Source organism: Callorhinchus milii, unplaced genomic scaffold, assembly GCF_018977255.1.
Source record: "Callorhinchus milii isolate IMCB2004 unplaced genomic scaffold, IMCB_Cmil_1.0 Scaffold3, whole genome shotgun sequence".
NCBI classification, from domain to species: Eukaryota; Metazoa; Chordata; class Chondrichthyes; order Chimaeriformes; family Callorhinchidae; genus Callorhinchus; species Callorhinchus milii.
In genome coordinates, this window is record NW_024704744.1 from 74,850,705 (window position 1) to 74,867,887 (window position 17,183).

Consider the following 17,183-nt stretch of genomic DNA (forward strand, 5'->3'; position numbering starts at 1 on the left):
TCGCCCCACCCGGGAATCGAACCCGGGACCTCTCGCTTTTGAGGCGAGCGCACTGACCACTATGCTACAGGACTCCACATAAACAAACATAACAAAGCCACGTTTTCTAAGAAAATCACATTCCGAAACCCTCCAGGTGATCGTATGCACAGATGAAGGCACTCCAACTCTGCTGAAGCAACGACTGGTATTATTACAGTTCTACATAGACGAGCAAAGATACATGCACAGTGTAGTACTGTAGTAACATTTGCAGTGACTCAATTCACGTTCTTTTCAGTTTTAAAAAAATTGATGTATGAATGTTACCGGTAAATAAACTGTAATATATATATATATATAAAAAAAATCTAAATCTCTCGTCAGATCAAGACCCAACGAGCACCTCCATTATGTGATCCAGTTCGGCAAGGTCCATTTTGAAAGGCTGACTGGGGCTAACTGATGATGGGTTGCTGTAGGGAGATAAAGTCTTCAGGATGTCATCTGCCGTCACAGCGGCCATTTTGGAACTGGGTCCCGTCGTGGAGGTGCAGGGATCAAAATCGTACATGGAGGTGTCAATGTCCGCAAACAGGATGTCGTCCAGCGTCAAATCCGTCAAAAAGCCAGTGGAAGTGGTGACCTCAAAGTTGCCCGGCAACGAGTCCGTCAGCCTGCTGTCCGATGGCTTGTTCTCCTGCACCTCTTCAGGCTTTGCACTGTCCAACACCTCGCTGCTTGGGGCCGCTTTGCTCTCCTTGATGTCCGTAGGGCTGGGAGATGGGCACAGCTCCTCGATTTCGTCCAGGGCGGAGGAGAAGCTGTCTTTGGCAAGATGGGTGGGAGGCTTGCCTGAACCTGACCCCAGTTCAACAGTCTGGGAGATGCTAAAGGAGTCTTCCTCCAGCACGGAGGCTGGCGTCAGGCAGGAGTCAAGGAGGCAGAGCTTGTCAAGCCAGCGGGCTGGATGGGAGGAGAGGAAAACTGGCTAAATGCGGGCTGGGCCTCCCCGCGGTGGTTGTCGTTCAGGAGAGAATCGCTGGGCTGGGAAGCAGTCAGGAACCCGGGCCTCAAACTGCCTTCTTGCTTCAACTCCTCCTGAATGCGCCTCAGCATGTTGTTGATCAACACCGTCTTTTGCAAGCTGGGCTCCGTTAATGGCTGCTGTCCTTGGCTGTAAAGTTTCATGAGGGAGATGTTGAAGATAGTCTGTCGCTGTAAGGTGTAAGACACCTTTGAGGGAGCGAACCCCGAGGTCGACACTTTGCCTTCCAGCCCATCTTCATGCTCGCTAAACTTTCGCTTCGCTCCTTTGCCCAACATATATCTGAAAGGCAATGGGGAAGAAACACAGGTGTTCAGCTTCAACTCATAATAATAATCATAATATTACTTGCATTTGACACTGAGCCATACCCCGACCCTAAGACATCTCAAAGTATTTCACAGAATATACTGTAAAGTGGTTTGACTGTGTATTTTGTGGATGAATGCAACAGTCAGTTTGCGCACAGCAGTGTCCCACAAACAGCCACGGAACGGAGTGAGTGACCAAATTATTATCATTTTTAAAGGGATTACCCCCAGCTACCTGAGAGTAAACTGATTATAGGGGAACAGATACAAGGACAGGAATCCAATACACTAGGTCAAATTAAAACAAAAACAAGAGCATAGCTCAAGCCGTTGAGAAGTCATCTGAGACTTGATTTCAGGGGGTGGGGATGTAGCATTAAACGTATACCACGTTTTAAACCAAGCAGCTTTAGTCTGCTTCACATAGTCTAAGATGACACTCCAATGCAGTGATGGGGGGGTGTTGCATTGTCAGAGGCACCATCCTTCGGATGACACATTAAACTGCCTGTTCAGGTGGACATTAGAGATCCTATGGTCCTATTCGAAAAGTGGAGGAAATTTCTCCCTCCCGGTATCTTGGCCAACAGTCCCCCAAATAAAATTGGTCGCTCACTACATTTCTGTTTGTGGGGCATTGCCGTGCACATATATTCTGTGAAGCGTTTTGAGACATCTCAAAACGTGATAAGGCACTATATCAAATGTAAGGTTTATTAAACGCTCCAAGACGCTGCCCCACGCAATAGGTGCTATATAAATGGAACTGTTGTAATATCAGAGACGTACACTGAGATAGTGCCAACGATGACGGCGTCAGAAAATTTACAGTCAATTACACGGAAACCCAATCAATTTACACACAATAACGCAGTGTGTAGCTATAAATGAAAAATTAAGTGTGTGTACATTGGCAATAGGTGTCTGTGACACTTACAGCTACTTTCTGTGGTGAGAGCCCATTAATTGGGGCTTCCTGTGTAAATCAATTGCCCATTTATCACATTATCTCAGTTGAAGCCCATCAATACCTCTGTAACTCGTGCCCATAGAAAGCGTCCTATATTGAAAAGGGCTTCATTAAAATATCCTCAGTAATAGACCAACTGTATACGTAGAATTCAATCTTCAGAGGGACGAAAGCAACAGAGACTCCGTTCAGTAAATTATATAATCCTTTATCCAACAATTTGGTTGGAAGTATCGTCACATCAGCCTTGGAATACAGTAAAACTCACATAAGTCTATCAGTCGGGACCAAAACATTTAATCTGATTTACGCCAAGTCCGAGTTGCTGGCAAACTGTAAACGTCGTAGAAAATACAATTTAATCAATAATCCTCACTGCGCATGCTTAATTTGATGCAGCTGGTAAATGCACATTTGGTGACGCATTAAAACTACATTTCCCGAGATTCAATGCGTCTCGCCCATCGCCGCATGGGCACTTACCGGCAAGCATTTAATCGCATTGAATTGCAGGAAATTAAGTCCTTCTGCGCAAGCGGCAATGGATCAAAACTTGTTTCCCGCGATTCAATGCAGCCGGTAAGTGCGGGAGTAATGGAGGATAGGGGAGCGACGTGACGAGTCAGGAGGTGATTAATACGAGGAAAAAAAGAAATCTAAGTGGTTTTGAAAGGAAACTAAATGGGACTCGGGTGAACGTACGATTTAGGCAATTATACGATTTATAAAGATAAGACTTGTGCGAGTATTACTGTACTGAGGATTGTCAAATAATCCCGCTGCTTGTCCAGATAGGAAGACCACCCCACTCAGTAGGGCTTTGTTTGGCTTGTAGGGCTAACAGGAGCTGAGTGGGAAGCGTCCCTGACCCCAGTCTGCCCCTCCAAGTCCTGCCATTTAGCGAGGCTGGCTGTGCTGTCATCAGCAGTGCTCTGGAGTACGCTGCCTGTTTTACGAACCAGGCTGGCGAGACCGCCACAGAGATTTGGCTCAATTTTGATATTCCGTTACCAAGCACATCACCTTGGAGCCAGTTCAGCTCTGAGGAGTCCCTACTCATCTCCCGTGCCCACCCCCACCCCACCCCACTGGTTGGCGGATCATTTTCCGGGGATAATATCCCCACCCCTCAACTAAATCCACGACTGTTTGTGGGACACTGCTGTGCACAATTGGCCGTGTCTCGCCCACAAAATACACAGTCAATTCACTTTACAGTATATTCTGCGAAACGCTTTGAGACGACTCGATAATGTGATAAGGCGCTATATCAAATGCAAGGATTATTGTTATTATTATAAATCAGTGAATGCAGCAGTCAGTTTAACACATAGTCCTGCTGTTCGTTCAGTGCTTCTTTGGCGAGTGAGGAGTTAAATCCTCAGTTGCGTAGCGAGTTGTTTTGTAATCTCTAGAAAACTCGCGAGCAGATAAGATAGCTGGTCTGCTGAAAACTGAGTCTTAAAGGGCCATTGAGAGCTTTCTGGTATTAAAGGGGCAGTGGCTGCCAAGTTGTGTGCATTTATCCGTTTTGTGATTGGCTCGTTGAACGATTAGTTACAATTGGATGGAAGTTATATGTTAACAGAAGGCAAAGCCGCTCTCAATATCACCAAATTAAAATCAAGTAATCAAGACATTTACAGAACTTTCCCTAAAGCCATTTTGCATGGGGATTGTCACTCTTCAATGCAATACAAATTCAATTTAGATTTACACAGCGCCTTTCACGTCCAGAGGACGTCTCAAAGTGCTTGACCCCGCTGGCTGGGCACCCGAGCTGGGGGTGGGGAAGGGAAGCATGATCAAAGAGACAAACAGTACATATTACACACACACACACACACACAAGTGCAAGGCCGTGGAGGGCTTTGAAAGTGAAGATAGGGTCACGGAGCCTGGTGCAGGACAGAACACGAGCTGCAGAGTTCTGAATGATCTGCAGCTTATGGAGGGAAGAGTTGGGAAGGCCGGTTAGCGTATTGGAGGCTGGATGTGATAAATGTGTGGATGAGGGTCTCGGCAACTTGAGGGGAGAGGCAGTGGCGGAGCCAGGCGAAGCTGCGGAGGTGGAGGAAGCCTGAGCGGGTCACGGCACGGATGTGGGGTAGAAAGAACAGTTGAAGGCCAAACAAAACACCAAGGAGTGAGCCATGAGTGAGTGACCACAATTATTTTTTTGGGGGGGTTTGTTTGATTGAACCCACAACTTTCCGACTCAGAGGCGAGAACGCTACCACTGAGCCAGGCTGACACACTGCGCTAGAAACCGATCAACTCATTCTGGGAATACGATTCAAGCAGCAGTGAATTGAGTGGGGATCCAAGTTGAAAGGTAAATCTGTTTCTCCAGCAAGATCTATCCTACTCCTCCCAGTGGAGCGTAAGCAAACGCCCATTGGGCCAAATGACATCTGGGGACACTGCACTCTAAGGAACCATCTTTAATGCAATTGGAAAAATACTTTACGGCGTTAATTCATAATAATAATATTTTATTTCATTTGATATAGCGCTTTATCATATTGCGAGACGTCTCAAAGCTTGCCAGACAGCGATATCCATGGCAAGCTATGTGGTTTCAGATGGTTAGACTCCAGCAGTACCCCAATGCACACTCTTGGGTCCCCAAGCCTTGGCTCTTGCTAATCTGCGCCTAATACTTTCCGGAATTAGGTAAAGCAGGATGTGTCCCTCCAGGGAGAGAGTATGCATTCCATCACAACAGCCTATCTCTGGGATTTTCATGTGTAGGTGGGATGCATGGAATTCTCAGTTTGGTTTGGATACTCTTAAGCATGGTGATAGATTTCCACATGTGTCAGGTTGACCAAAAAAAATGTCATCACGGTGTCAATATCCCAGTGCATTCATTCATGTATTTATACACATGTCTAACTCACCTCTCCTAATAATTCGTCAGTGAGCTCTTTTCCCTTTATGTGATGAGTTATCAGGAGTTGGCTGGTTAGACTTGCCTGAGGCAACAAAGCGGACGGGACAGCATTGTACGAAAACATTTTACTTTAAGGAAACTATGCCAGAAAGCACAGGTTTTCTAGCAGTGGTTTATGATCAGCTACAACAATCTGGATTGTGTGAGAATGTCACATGTCTGCTTTCAGGAAGCTTCCTGGAGCTCCTGCATACCTTTCACACAGCAAGTGAAGGTTTCCTGACCAGCAGTTAACCTAACGCATCTCTCCACAGATCAGATATGAGGCACAACCTGTCTAAGTACTAATGGAGCCCTAACTCTGTAGAACTATTACAAAAAAAATCACTTCTCTTCAAAGCAGTAGATTATTATTATTGTTTTAAACAAAAAAGGTCAACTCTATCTGAAATCGTTATAGAAGTGGTTTGTCCCATCTGGTTCAAGAAGTCAGACAAGTTTCCAAGGAATTTCTCTCCTCACTGCGGACTCTTAGTGAAGTGTAACCGAGTCAAAGACTGCTTGCTCTAGGTTTCACTGCCAAATAGTCCAGGAATTCACCTTCTGCTGTAAGGCGAAGCCAGCAGAGCATTAAACAGCAACACAAAAGTTGTGAAGCCGGACATTTAACATGATCAAACGGACTTACTGTGCAAGACGTCTGCTCCCTTTTACCAGCGCTCTCGAGTGTATCCCATCATTAAAGATACCCAGGTTACTGCAGGTCACTGTATAGTAGCTGAGAGCCACTGGTACCCCACCCTGTAGGTACATGCTGTGCATTTTTTACAAGTTATTCACACACATGTTGCAACCACCGCTTGATGATTGGTTGCTGAGTTCAAAGGTTCTCCCAAATCTATTTAAGGAGAGGCCAGCAATGCAGCCTGTAGTACGTTAGTTGGCTTGAGTTTTTTTTAATAAAAAATAATATGAAACACCTTGCTGGCTGACATCCTATACCAACTGCAGTGCCATAAGCAGCACAAATGATCAGAAACTGCATTTTCTGATCCAAGAACTTTACTTCTACAACTACTACTATTAATAATAATTATCCTTGTATTTGTTATAGTGTTTTATCAGGTTGTTGGGACGTCTCAAAGCATTTCATAGAATATACTGTAAAGTGAATTGACTGTATATTTTGTGGGCAAAACGCAGCAGCCAATTGCCATGTCAAGACTTTGAGCTCACAGTCCAGTGATGCTCTCCAGTGCAGTGCTGGGGGGGTGTTGCATTGTCGGAGATGCCATCCTTCAGTTAAGATGTTAAACCGAGATCCCGCCTGTCTGATTAGGTGGATGTTAAAGATCCCATGGCACTATTCAGAAAGAGAATGGAGTTTGTCTGTCCCGGTGTCCTGGACACCAATCCCCCAAATAAAATTGGTCATTCACCATTGACTCTGAGGAATATTGTTGTGGACTGAGTGACCTCATTTTTTTTGCGGGTGTGTTACCCCTGGAAAACAATTCACCAATAGATTAACAACTGGGATCCTAGTTACTGCTAGGTAAACAGAGTCATGTGGAGTAAGGAAACTTGCCTAATATTTCGCTCCACCGGGGAATCAAACCTGGGTCCTCTCGCTTGCAAGGCGAGTGTGCTAACCACTACCCTACAGGATTCCAAAAGGTAATATTAAACGTAAGGATTATTATTTTAATCATTAACCATATTTTTGCACAGGCCTCTGCAAGGGAAATTCTATCCCTGACAACTGTCGCCATCCAAATGACATCAGCCATTCAGCACAGGCTGGGAGTCACCCCAGAGACCTCCTGGTCCACACAGCTCAGCTGCTCACTGACCAAACTCGCAGAGCCGAGCAGAGAGTGTGCTTTTAAATGGAGCAGAGTGTTTGGGAGAGAGCTCAGGGTCAAAGGGCTGCACAGAATCATGGACTGAACAAGCTCCAGGTAGAACCAGAAATCAAAGTCAGCGTAGCTTGCGGGGGGGTGGGGGCAGGAGGGACACACACACACTGCGGGCAGGGATGTGCAGCGGGGTAAATAAGTACTTTTTTTTAAACAAAAGAGGAAATCACAATACAGTAATAGGGACAGAAACACAGAGAGACAGAGAGAGACAGAAAGACAGACAGACCGAGACAGAAAGGGACAGACCGAGAACGAGAGAGGCAGACACAGACAGAGACAGACAGACAGAAACAGATGGAGAAAGCGAGACAGAGAGAAAAAAACACATATGGCTATTAACACAGATACAATCAATTATGTTGGTGCAAAAAATGTAATTCAATAACAGCACTTGAAGGAGCAGTAATGATGATGTTGACATGCTTCGTGACCCCTAATGAATACAGGATCATATGATCAGATATCAATTAAAATTGGAGAAAGTAGCTGGGAGGTATTTAAGCGCACCTTTATGCCTTGCTTTAGAGAGTGGCTTGTCCTTAAAGGGAAACTCACTGAGCGCAGGGCAGCGAGTGCAGTTGCAAACAAAAAATAATAATCCTAGCATTTCATATAGCGCCTAAACACTTCGTTGAGACTCGAAGCACTTCAAGGATACACTGTAAAGTGGATTGACTGTGTAGTTGCAAGCAAATGCTATCAGTTGTTAGTTAATACCACGGCACAGAGGTATTTTTTTAGCCTACCGGGATCAGATTATAATAATAATCCTTGCATTTGATATAGCGCCTTATCACGGTGTTGAGGCGTCTCAAAGCGCTTTGCAGGATATACTGTAAAGTGGATTGACTGTGTATTTGTGGGCAAAACGCAGCAGCACGATTGAACGCAGCAGTGTCCCACAAACAGCCGTGTGACCAATTTTTATTTCGATCATTGTTGCCCAGGACACCAGGAGAGAGAAACTCCCCTTTTTTTCGAATATACGGTCAATTCACTTTACAGTCTATCCTGTGAAGCGCTTTGAGATGTCGAGAAGACGTGAAAAGCGCTGTATCAAATGCAAGGATTATTATTATAGTGACATGGGACCTGAACAGGCAGATAAGACCTCTAATTTAAAGTCTCATCCAAAGGATGTCACCTCTGACAATGCAACACGTCCCCATCGCTGAATTGGAGTGGCGTCTTAGACTGACGTAGAGCTTGAACCCAAGATCTTCTGACTCAAGAGGCAAAAGCGCTACCAGTGAGCCAGACTGACACACAAACATAAAAAAGGACACCTTCAGTCCACAGTGGATTCTACCTAATCAAGAGCAAGTCGCAATTTCCATCTACTCCGTAGAGAAAACGATCAGATCCCACCCCCCCATCCCACCCCCCAACCCGGGAACAATTAGTCGTCTATCCTCCCCGCCCTCCCTATCATATGTCTCTCTTCATTCAGTTGCGATTGATTAATTTCAGGAAAAAACTAATGAGCGACTTTCAAGCCTAATCTAATTTGAGGGGTTCAGTGGCGAGGAAGATCCCCAGAGGGATACAGCGGCAGGTAACTGAATGGAGGTTAGATCAGACGGGAACATGGCTCCACATCTGTGTTTTTATATACGTTTGGGACAATTTTATTTCCCCACCGCCAGCTGTCACTTGAGGAAGGACATGCGTGGGAGTGAATGAGGAGTATTTTCTGACGTTACCAAGCGGAACATCAACCAAGAAAGAAAACAAAACTGTAAACAGAAATCTTCATCTGACCCTCAGTTAGCTAGAAATGACCGTGGAGCAAGCAACCAGCTCGGACATCATAACCCGTCATAAAGGAGTCTCGTACTGTAGTGGTTAACGCACTCAACTCGCAAGCAAGAGGACCCGGGTTTGAAACCTTAGTCGATTGGCGGATTGTTTTCCGGGGGGTAATGGTTTGTGTGTCAACCTGGCTCAGTGGTAGCGTACTCGCATCTGAGTCAGAAAGTTGTAGGATTCAAGCCCCACGTCAGGACTTAGAATCACATAGTCTAAGATGACACTCCAATGCAGTGCTGGGGGGTGTGTTGCATTTTCAGAGGTGCCGTCCTTTGGATGAGACATTGAACTCAAGTCCCGTCTGCCTGTTCAGGTGGATGTTAAAGTTCTCAAGGCACTTTCAAAAAGATAAGGGAGTTTCTCTCTCCCGGTGTCCTGGCCAACAATCACCCAAAATAAGAATTGGTCACTCAATCCATGACTGTTTGTGGGTCATTGCTGTGCACAACTGGCTGCGGCTTTTCGCCCACAAAATACACAGTCACTAAACTTTAAAGGTAATTCCTGTGAAGTGCTTTGAGACGAGATAAGGTGCTGTATCAAATGCAAGATTTATTATTATTAAAGCTGTTGGAGGGAGAGAAGTGAACACATCCCGTGTTGTTGTGCGATTCCGCACGAGGCATTATGAAAGGAACGAGAAGTTAGTCTTTACACATTTGTAATAGTTCAGGCCGTAAACTGCAAGGAACTCACGCAATTGTCAATTGTGGCCAAGGCTTTGCAGTCACTCCACAACATGTGGCAATGGCTATTCTCACATTCACAAAAACGAGCAGTCCTGCTCTCCACCATAAGCACAGTGCAGCAAATCCTCTCCCATCAGGGGAGGAGGACACTGTGAATTGCAAGCTTTATTAACAATAATATAATAATAATATTGACGGGGCAGGCAGCAGTGCAGGTTTTATTTAAATAAGAGACAAAAAAAAATCAGAAATGGGCTAGTGTGACAATCGCTTCCAATTTGGTTTGAGGGTTAACAGTATCTAAGTGGGAGAATTCATCCCATTCAGCTCCTGTTAACTCTGTAAGCCAAAGCCCTAACAGGTAGGGTGATCCTAGATAGACAAGCAGCGGGAAAGCTTGCCAGACAGTGATATCAATGGCAAGCTATGCGGTTATGGCTGGTTAGACTCCAGCAGTTTCCCCAACACACACTCTGGGATTCCCAAGCCTTGGCTCTTGCCAACCTGAGTTTAATACTTTCCGGGATTAGGTAAACAGAATGCATCCCTCCAGGGAGAGAGTGTGCATTCCACTCCAACAATCTGCCTCTGGGTTTTCCATGTGTAGCTGGGATGCATGGAATTCTCAGTTTGGTTTGGATACTCTTAAACTTGGTGATGGGTTTCTGCATGTGTCACACACCCGGCTGACCCCCCACTAAAAAACTGCGCGTTCCTTTGATTGGAATTCACCAAGCTCAAGGCAAGCCTTTGTTAAGAGAAGTTCAACCTAAACTTTTCTTACAACTTTATAGGCTCGTGCAGAACCTGCAGCTGCTTGACTTGGTTCCAAAGAGCGGATCTATAATTGGCAACCCCGGTAGCTGGTTAAGGAGCTCTTATTTAATGGTTCCTCGTCAGCCCAATGGGACATCTCAAGCTGAATTCGTTTCCGGAATAATTCACTCTGGAAAGTCCTTTCACAATGTACAGGGCCAGAGAGCCTGAAATTCCATCTAGTCTTAGCCCGCGAGAAAGTTTTTTGTCCTAAAATGTAAGGTTACGCAGACTTATGGAAGATTCATCAATTGGTTTTTAACCACTGAGCTACGGGACTCCAAGCAGAGTGGTTAAGATAAAAATCTTACTATCACGTTGATAAAAAAAATTGGTCACTTAATCCACGACTGTTTGTGGGACACTGCTGTGCACAATTGGCTGCTGTGTTTTGCCCATAAAATACACAGTCAATCCACTTTACAGTATATTCTGTGAAGTGTTTTGAGACGTTTTAATGACGTGATAAGGTCCTATATCAATGGCAATAATAATAATAATAATAATCCTTGCATTTGATATAGCGCTTTTCACGTCGGGAGGACGTCCCAAAGCGCTTCACAGAATAGACTGTAAAGTGAATTGACTGTATATTTGTGGGCGAACGCGGCAGCCAATTGCGCACAGCAATGTCCCACAAACAGTCGTAGATTGAAAATGACCAATTTATTATTATTTTTGTTTTGGAGGGATTATTATTAGGCGTGTGGAGTAAGGAAACTTGCCCAAGGTTTCGCCCTGCCTGGAATTGAACTCAGGTCTCTCACTTGCAAAGCGAGTGCTCTAACCACTGAGCTACAGGACTCCAGGCAAGGTTTATTATTATGATTATTATTATATTGAGACCAGGTGAAATTTCAGGCCTAGAGTTTTTAGTAAGAGAAGTGCTGTTTGCATCAGCCACTCTGCCAGCCAACAGTGCTATGCTGTTTACTAACTTGTGCAGTTGGGTTTAAGAAAAGGTCTCTTTCAGATGCTTCATTACAGGCAAGAAAACCATTAGCAGGTTACAGGTGCGTTTGAATCTTTAACTGTGCACCTGCTACCTACCCGAGAATTAAAACAACAAGACGTCTGAAAAAACAATCCCAAGGCAACAGGAGAGATGAGACAAAACGAGACAGCTACATGTGCCCCCCACCCTCTCTCCCCTCAATTCTCATTGCGACCTTTTTATTAAGAGTTGTACTGAAACTCAAGAGACCCCCTGTCCACAGAGGTTTACTGAACAAAAAGTCCCCGAAAGATCAGCTGGGATTCCCCAGTGTAAGAAGGTTACTGTAAAGTAAACCTTGCCCACAAAATGTCTGCCAAGAGCCAGCAGCGACACAGACCAGGAACTGTGTGTGTGACAGACAGATCTGCATGATCGTTTCACAAGTTCGATGGCCTATTCAGACACCTCGCTAAATCCCTTTTAATCAGACGCTTTGCTAAGTTTCAACCTTCCACACTGGCGAGATAGTACACATAGATGTTCTCAATGGCAGAACACAATGACAGTCATAGAGGGAAAAGAGATACATTTTAAGAAGTAATTTGTCTAAGATGACCAGAAGGAATATACAAGTCCCAGTCCCCTTGGGCCTAAGTTAATATTGATGGTTAGGTCTTTCCTTCCCACCCCCCCACCCATCCAAGCAAAGTAAAATATACTTGTGCAGTTGTTGAACACTCCGAGACACTGCCCTTCGTGAAAGGCACTAATAAATGCAAGTTGTTGTTATGTATACTGAATATTTAGCCGGTTTATGAAACTAACTTCTCTGTGAACAAGGCATGTGTATTTGGTGTTTGACTGCAGCAAAAAGGGTGTAGATTAAGATGACAGACATGCCCAGTGCATGTCAACACAATGATAAAACAGTTTCACTTCTGATAGCTCACTGCACTGTGCAGACTCTCAAGTAAAAAGCAAACTAATCTCAACGCTGAACACGACTGTTCTGTGGAGCTTTCAAAGCACGTCTACATTTCCTGTTCCAGTACAACACACGCAGGGGGTGGGGAGGATCTAACTGTGGGCTGAAAATGTAAACACTTGTTCCTTAATCTGATGAAATTTATTACGCTGCCAGGACACTCGGACATTGTTTAAAAGACTGTGTATGAATAATGTGGGAAATGGCTCCAAATCCACGGAACAGATATACTCCCTGCATTTGATATATTGGCTTATCACGTCATTGAAATGTCTCAAAGCACTTCACTGAATATACTGTAAAGTGTAGCCACTGTGTATTTTCTGGGCTAAACACAGCAGCCAATTGCGCACAACAGTGTCCCACAAACCAGTCGTGGATTGATGGACCAAATTATTTCTTTATTTATTTAGGAGGGATTATTACCCCTGGAAAGCGATCTGCCAATCGACTAACAACCGGGTTCCTACTTACTGCTAGGTAAACAACCGAGCCAGGCTAACTCCAGGCATTCCACAGCTGAGTCATCCTTTGATCATTAGGAGGCGATACTGCTCCCAATTTCTTTTAAAAAGAGTCGACCACAACATTACCTCCATTCCTGTTCCATTAAACTATTTCTCAGAAATGTTCTAGTCTTGCTAGAGGAGTGTTAACTTTCCACTTGTGCACTGCAGTGCTGGACTGGGGCCAAATAAAAATAAGAAGACTTGCATCTGAATAGCATCTTTCAAGTTGAGAAGACGTCGCAAAGATATTTCACAGGATACACCGAATACACACTGTGTATTTTGTTGGTGAAAATTAATCACCACGTCACATCTAGATTACCCATTTTCTTAACTATATTAAAAGCCAACATCTTTTTTTTCAAACAAAGGTGCCCAGAACAGTATATTTATTCCCGGGGATTTTATTTTTTAAAAATGACCTAGAACCCAACCGTGAGCAGGGAATTTCTCTCTCCCGGTGTCCTGGCCAACAATCCCCCAGATAAAATTGGTCACTCACTCCATGGCTGTTTGTGGGATACTGCTATGCGCAACTGGCTGCTGCATGCACCTCCAAACACAGTCACTATATTTCAATGTAGATCATGTGTAGTGCTTTGAGGCGTCTCAACAACGTGTTAAGGCGCTGTGCAAAATGCAAAAATTATCGTTACTATTATCATCATCATTACTCTCCACAACAGAAGGCAAACATCTGAATACATCACACATCATTGAGAGCCGACAAGCCTTGGTGGTCAGTTGCTCTTTTTACCCCGGTTATTGCACGAGGCTTCACAGCTCAAGCTCTTTGGGTGACCAACAAAGCCAAGGCACGAACAGCAAGAGAACGAAACTCACATTATTATTAGAAATTTGTAAGTTACAGTCAATCAAAACGAGAAGCGAGATTCAGGAGGAAGGAAGCTCTATAGGTTGAAGCTAAACTACACGCAAAGCCTGAGGAATGACAAACCTACAGTAATAAAAGTAACACAGCATCATAGCAACAGCCTCTAGAATTCTTTAATGGATTCCATGACTGCTATGGCCTATACACACACATAACCAGGTTTCGCAATGTTGCTTTTGCTCTTCTCCAGTCAAACTTTGTTCAAACAAAACAAGAAAAATTGTCAGTTTAATTAAACTCCCAACATACCATGTAACCCAACCTGACAGCCAGTCGCCAAAAAAATCCCTGTGCATGATTATTATGGAGTAAAGTAATGTAAAGGTTAGAGCACTCGCCTCGCAAGCTAGAGAACCCAGGTTTGATTCTTAAGGGCAAAACCTTAAGCAAGGTTCCTTACTCCACCCACCTCTGTTTACCCAGCAGTATGTAGGACCCTGGTTGTTAAGTCGATTGGCAGATCACTTTCCGGGGGTAATAATCCCTAAAAAAAATTAAGAAAAAATAATACTTTGGTTACTTAATCCATGTTTGCGGGACACTACTGTGCGCAATTGGCTGCCGCTTTTCGCCCACAAAATACAGCAACTCCACTTCAAATATTCTGTGAAGCGCTTTGAGATGTCTTAATACGTGATAAGGTGATATATCAAAGACAAGGATTATTACTATTATTAAAACATTCCTTGCTGAAACATGATTAGGTCCGTTATTTAATTTGTTTTATTACCTTTCTTTTGCTTGCCTTCAATTTTCCCCACTTGCTTTCCTGAAGTTACTGACGCAAAGTTTCACAGGTGTCAAGTCAGTTTGTGACACCTTGTCAAAGTGACCATCTTTAACATAGTGCGTTAAGACTGCAGGTATTGATAATAATAACTAATAATAAATGCAAGGATTATTATTATTGTTAAGTGTAGTGGCTGTTCTATGGGCAAACTCAGCAGACAGTTTGCATTTTATTGGGGTGAGGGGCATTGCTGTGAGCAAATGGCTGCTGTGTTTCACTCACAAAATACACAATCACTTCACTTTACATTGTATCCTGTGAAGAGCTTTGAGACATCTCAACGAAGTGATAAGACGCTATATCAAATGCAACGATTATTATTACTATTATTATTTAGGATCGAACACAAGACCCTTCTGATACAGTTTTCCACCAAGCAAGAACGTTTTACCAAATGAAACTCCAGAAGTCCAGTTTCAAACTGTAAATCGATTGAGTAAAATGCTGCACAAGTCCCAACAACAACAATAAATTGCAGTTCTACAGCCCTTCGTGGTGGTGGGGGGATATCCCAAGGCCCTGGACCATGAGGGGTTTTCACCCGAGCTTGGGGTTGGGATCAGAGAGGGGTGGAGGGCAGGGAATGTCTTGAGACCGGCCTTGAAGAAGGTAAGGGAGGGGGCGAGGTGGAGGGGCTCCAGGATTGAGTTCCAAAGGGTGGGGGCAGAAAGACTGAAGGCCCAACTGATGGTGGGGGAAGGACGGGGGACGTAGAGCAGGCCAGTGCCTGCTGAGAGAAGAGAGTGGACAGGTTGGTAATGTACCAGGTCGCAGAGGTAGGGAGGAGCAAGACCACGTTCGCTCGCTTAAAAAGTGAGGACGAGGATTTGGAGCTTTATCCTCTGGGGGATAGGGAGCCAGTGGAGCCAGACGAGAATGGGGGTGATCAGCTCACAGAGCCTGGTGTGGGAAAAGATACGAGCTGTAAAGTTCTGAATGACCTGCAGCTTTGTGGAGGGAAGAGTCGGGAAGTATAGCGAGCAAGGAGTTAACGTAGTCGAGCCTGGATGTGTTGAATGCGTGGATAAGGGACTCGAGCTTGTTGACGTCCAACTGGAGAAAATTGGCTCTCATCCAGGACTTGAAGTCTAACAAGCAATCGGTCAGGACAGCAGTGGTTTTGGAGTCGAGGGTGGAAGCAGAGAGATAGAGAAGGGGATTGGGAAGGGGGGGGGCAGAGAGCACACCGATAGCTTATGAACCCACTGACTACACGCTTTCATTGTTTGATTGATCTGAGGTTGGTTCGCTATTTAAATTTAGTGTCACAGCCAGCAGCAGACAGTATCCCATTTCTTCAGTTACTAGACACCAAAGAATGCGCAAATGTCAGTCAGTGCTTGGGTGGGGGGTTGCATATTACCGAAGCTGCCAGTGTCCTGGTGGGAGATGTATCCCATTCAATGTTACCTTCTTTGCTGGGAGATGAGATGCCTGGATTCTCCAGTGTCTCCCTGTAATGTCAGCCTGACTCAGTGGTAGCGCTCTCACCTCTGAGTCAGAAGGTTCAGAGAGGGGTGCAGGGCAGGGAAGGTCTTGAGATCGGCCTTGAAAGAGGTAAGGGAGGGGTCTCAAGCCCCACGTCGGGACTTGGAATCACATAGTCTAACCTTGACACTCCAATGCAGTGTTGGAGGGGGTGTTGCATTGTTGGAGGTGCCTTCCTTCAGATGAGACGTTAAACCGAGATCCCGTCTGCCTGTTCAGGTAGATGTTGAAGATCTCATGGCACTATTGGAAAAGAGAAGGGAGTTTCTTTCTCCCGGTGTCCTGGCCAACAATCCCCCAAATAAAACTGGTCACTTGCTCCATGTTTGTGGAACACTGCTGTGTGCAAAACTGGCTGCCAAAAAAGGCACAGTCAATCCACTTTACAGTATATCTTGTGAAGTGCTTAGAGACATCTTCACGGCATGATAACAACAACAACAAGACTACATTTGTATAGCGCCTTTCATGTCGGAAGGCCGTCCCAAATGCAAGGATTATTATTATTATGATTATTTTTATTACCTATGCACGTTTATTATGGAGTCACGTAATGTAATGGTTAGAGCACTGCCTCGCAGGCTAGAGGCCCTGGGTTTGATTCCTGAGCAGGGCAAAACCTTAAGCAAGTTTCATTACTCCACACAAAACCTAACCACTGACTATCAGCACGTTGGTTTGTACCAAATTGTTCCCTTTCTCTTAATAATAATAATAATAATCCTTGCATTTGATATAGCGCTTTTCACGTCGGGAGGACGTCCCAAAGCACTTCACAGAACACACTGTAAAGTGAATTGACTGTATATTTCTGGGCGAACCCGGCAGCCAATTGCGCACAGCAATGTCCCACAAACAGCCGTAGATTGAAAATGACTAATTTATTATTGTTTTGGGATTTGGAGGGATTATTATTAGGCTCTGTGTGGCGTAAGGAAACTTGCCCAAGGTTTCGCCCTGACCTGCCTGGAATGGAACTCCGGTCTCTCGCTTGCAAAGCGAGTGCTCTAACCACTAAGCTACAGGACTCCACGAACCCCCATCCCTATATCGACACAGCCTTATATACCTAAATACGTGCCAACTTAAAACACCCCTGGTAAAAATAGGTGAGAACTACACTGATGCATTGCCAAACA

The 17,183-nt window shown here is 44.7% G+C and overlaps 1 protein-coding gene and 1 non-coding gene across 2 annotated transcripts in view; both read right to left on the reverse strand.

Moving 5' to 3' along the window:
* On the reverse strand, nucleotides 1-74 carry trnal-caa. Its single transcript has one exon. It is a non-coding gene; the product is annotated as a tRNA-Leu (tRNA).
* Nucleotides 67-17,183, reverse strand: part of sertad2b (SERTA domain containing 2b) — a 63,719-nt gene continuing 46,602 nt past the window's right edge. Inside the window, 2 exon segments of the mRNA XM_042333545.1 lie at nucleotides 67-921; nucleotides 924-1,309. Coding sequence (XP_042189479.1) covers nucleotides 368-921; nucleotides 924-1,305 — 936 coding nt within the window. The 5' untranslated portion in view covers nucleotides 1,306-1,309 and the 3' untranslated portion in view covers nucleotides 67-367.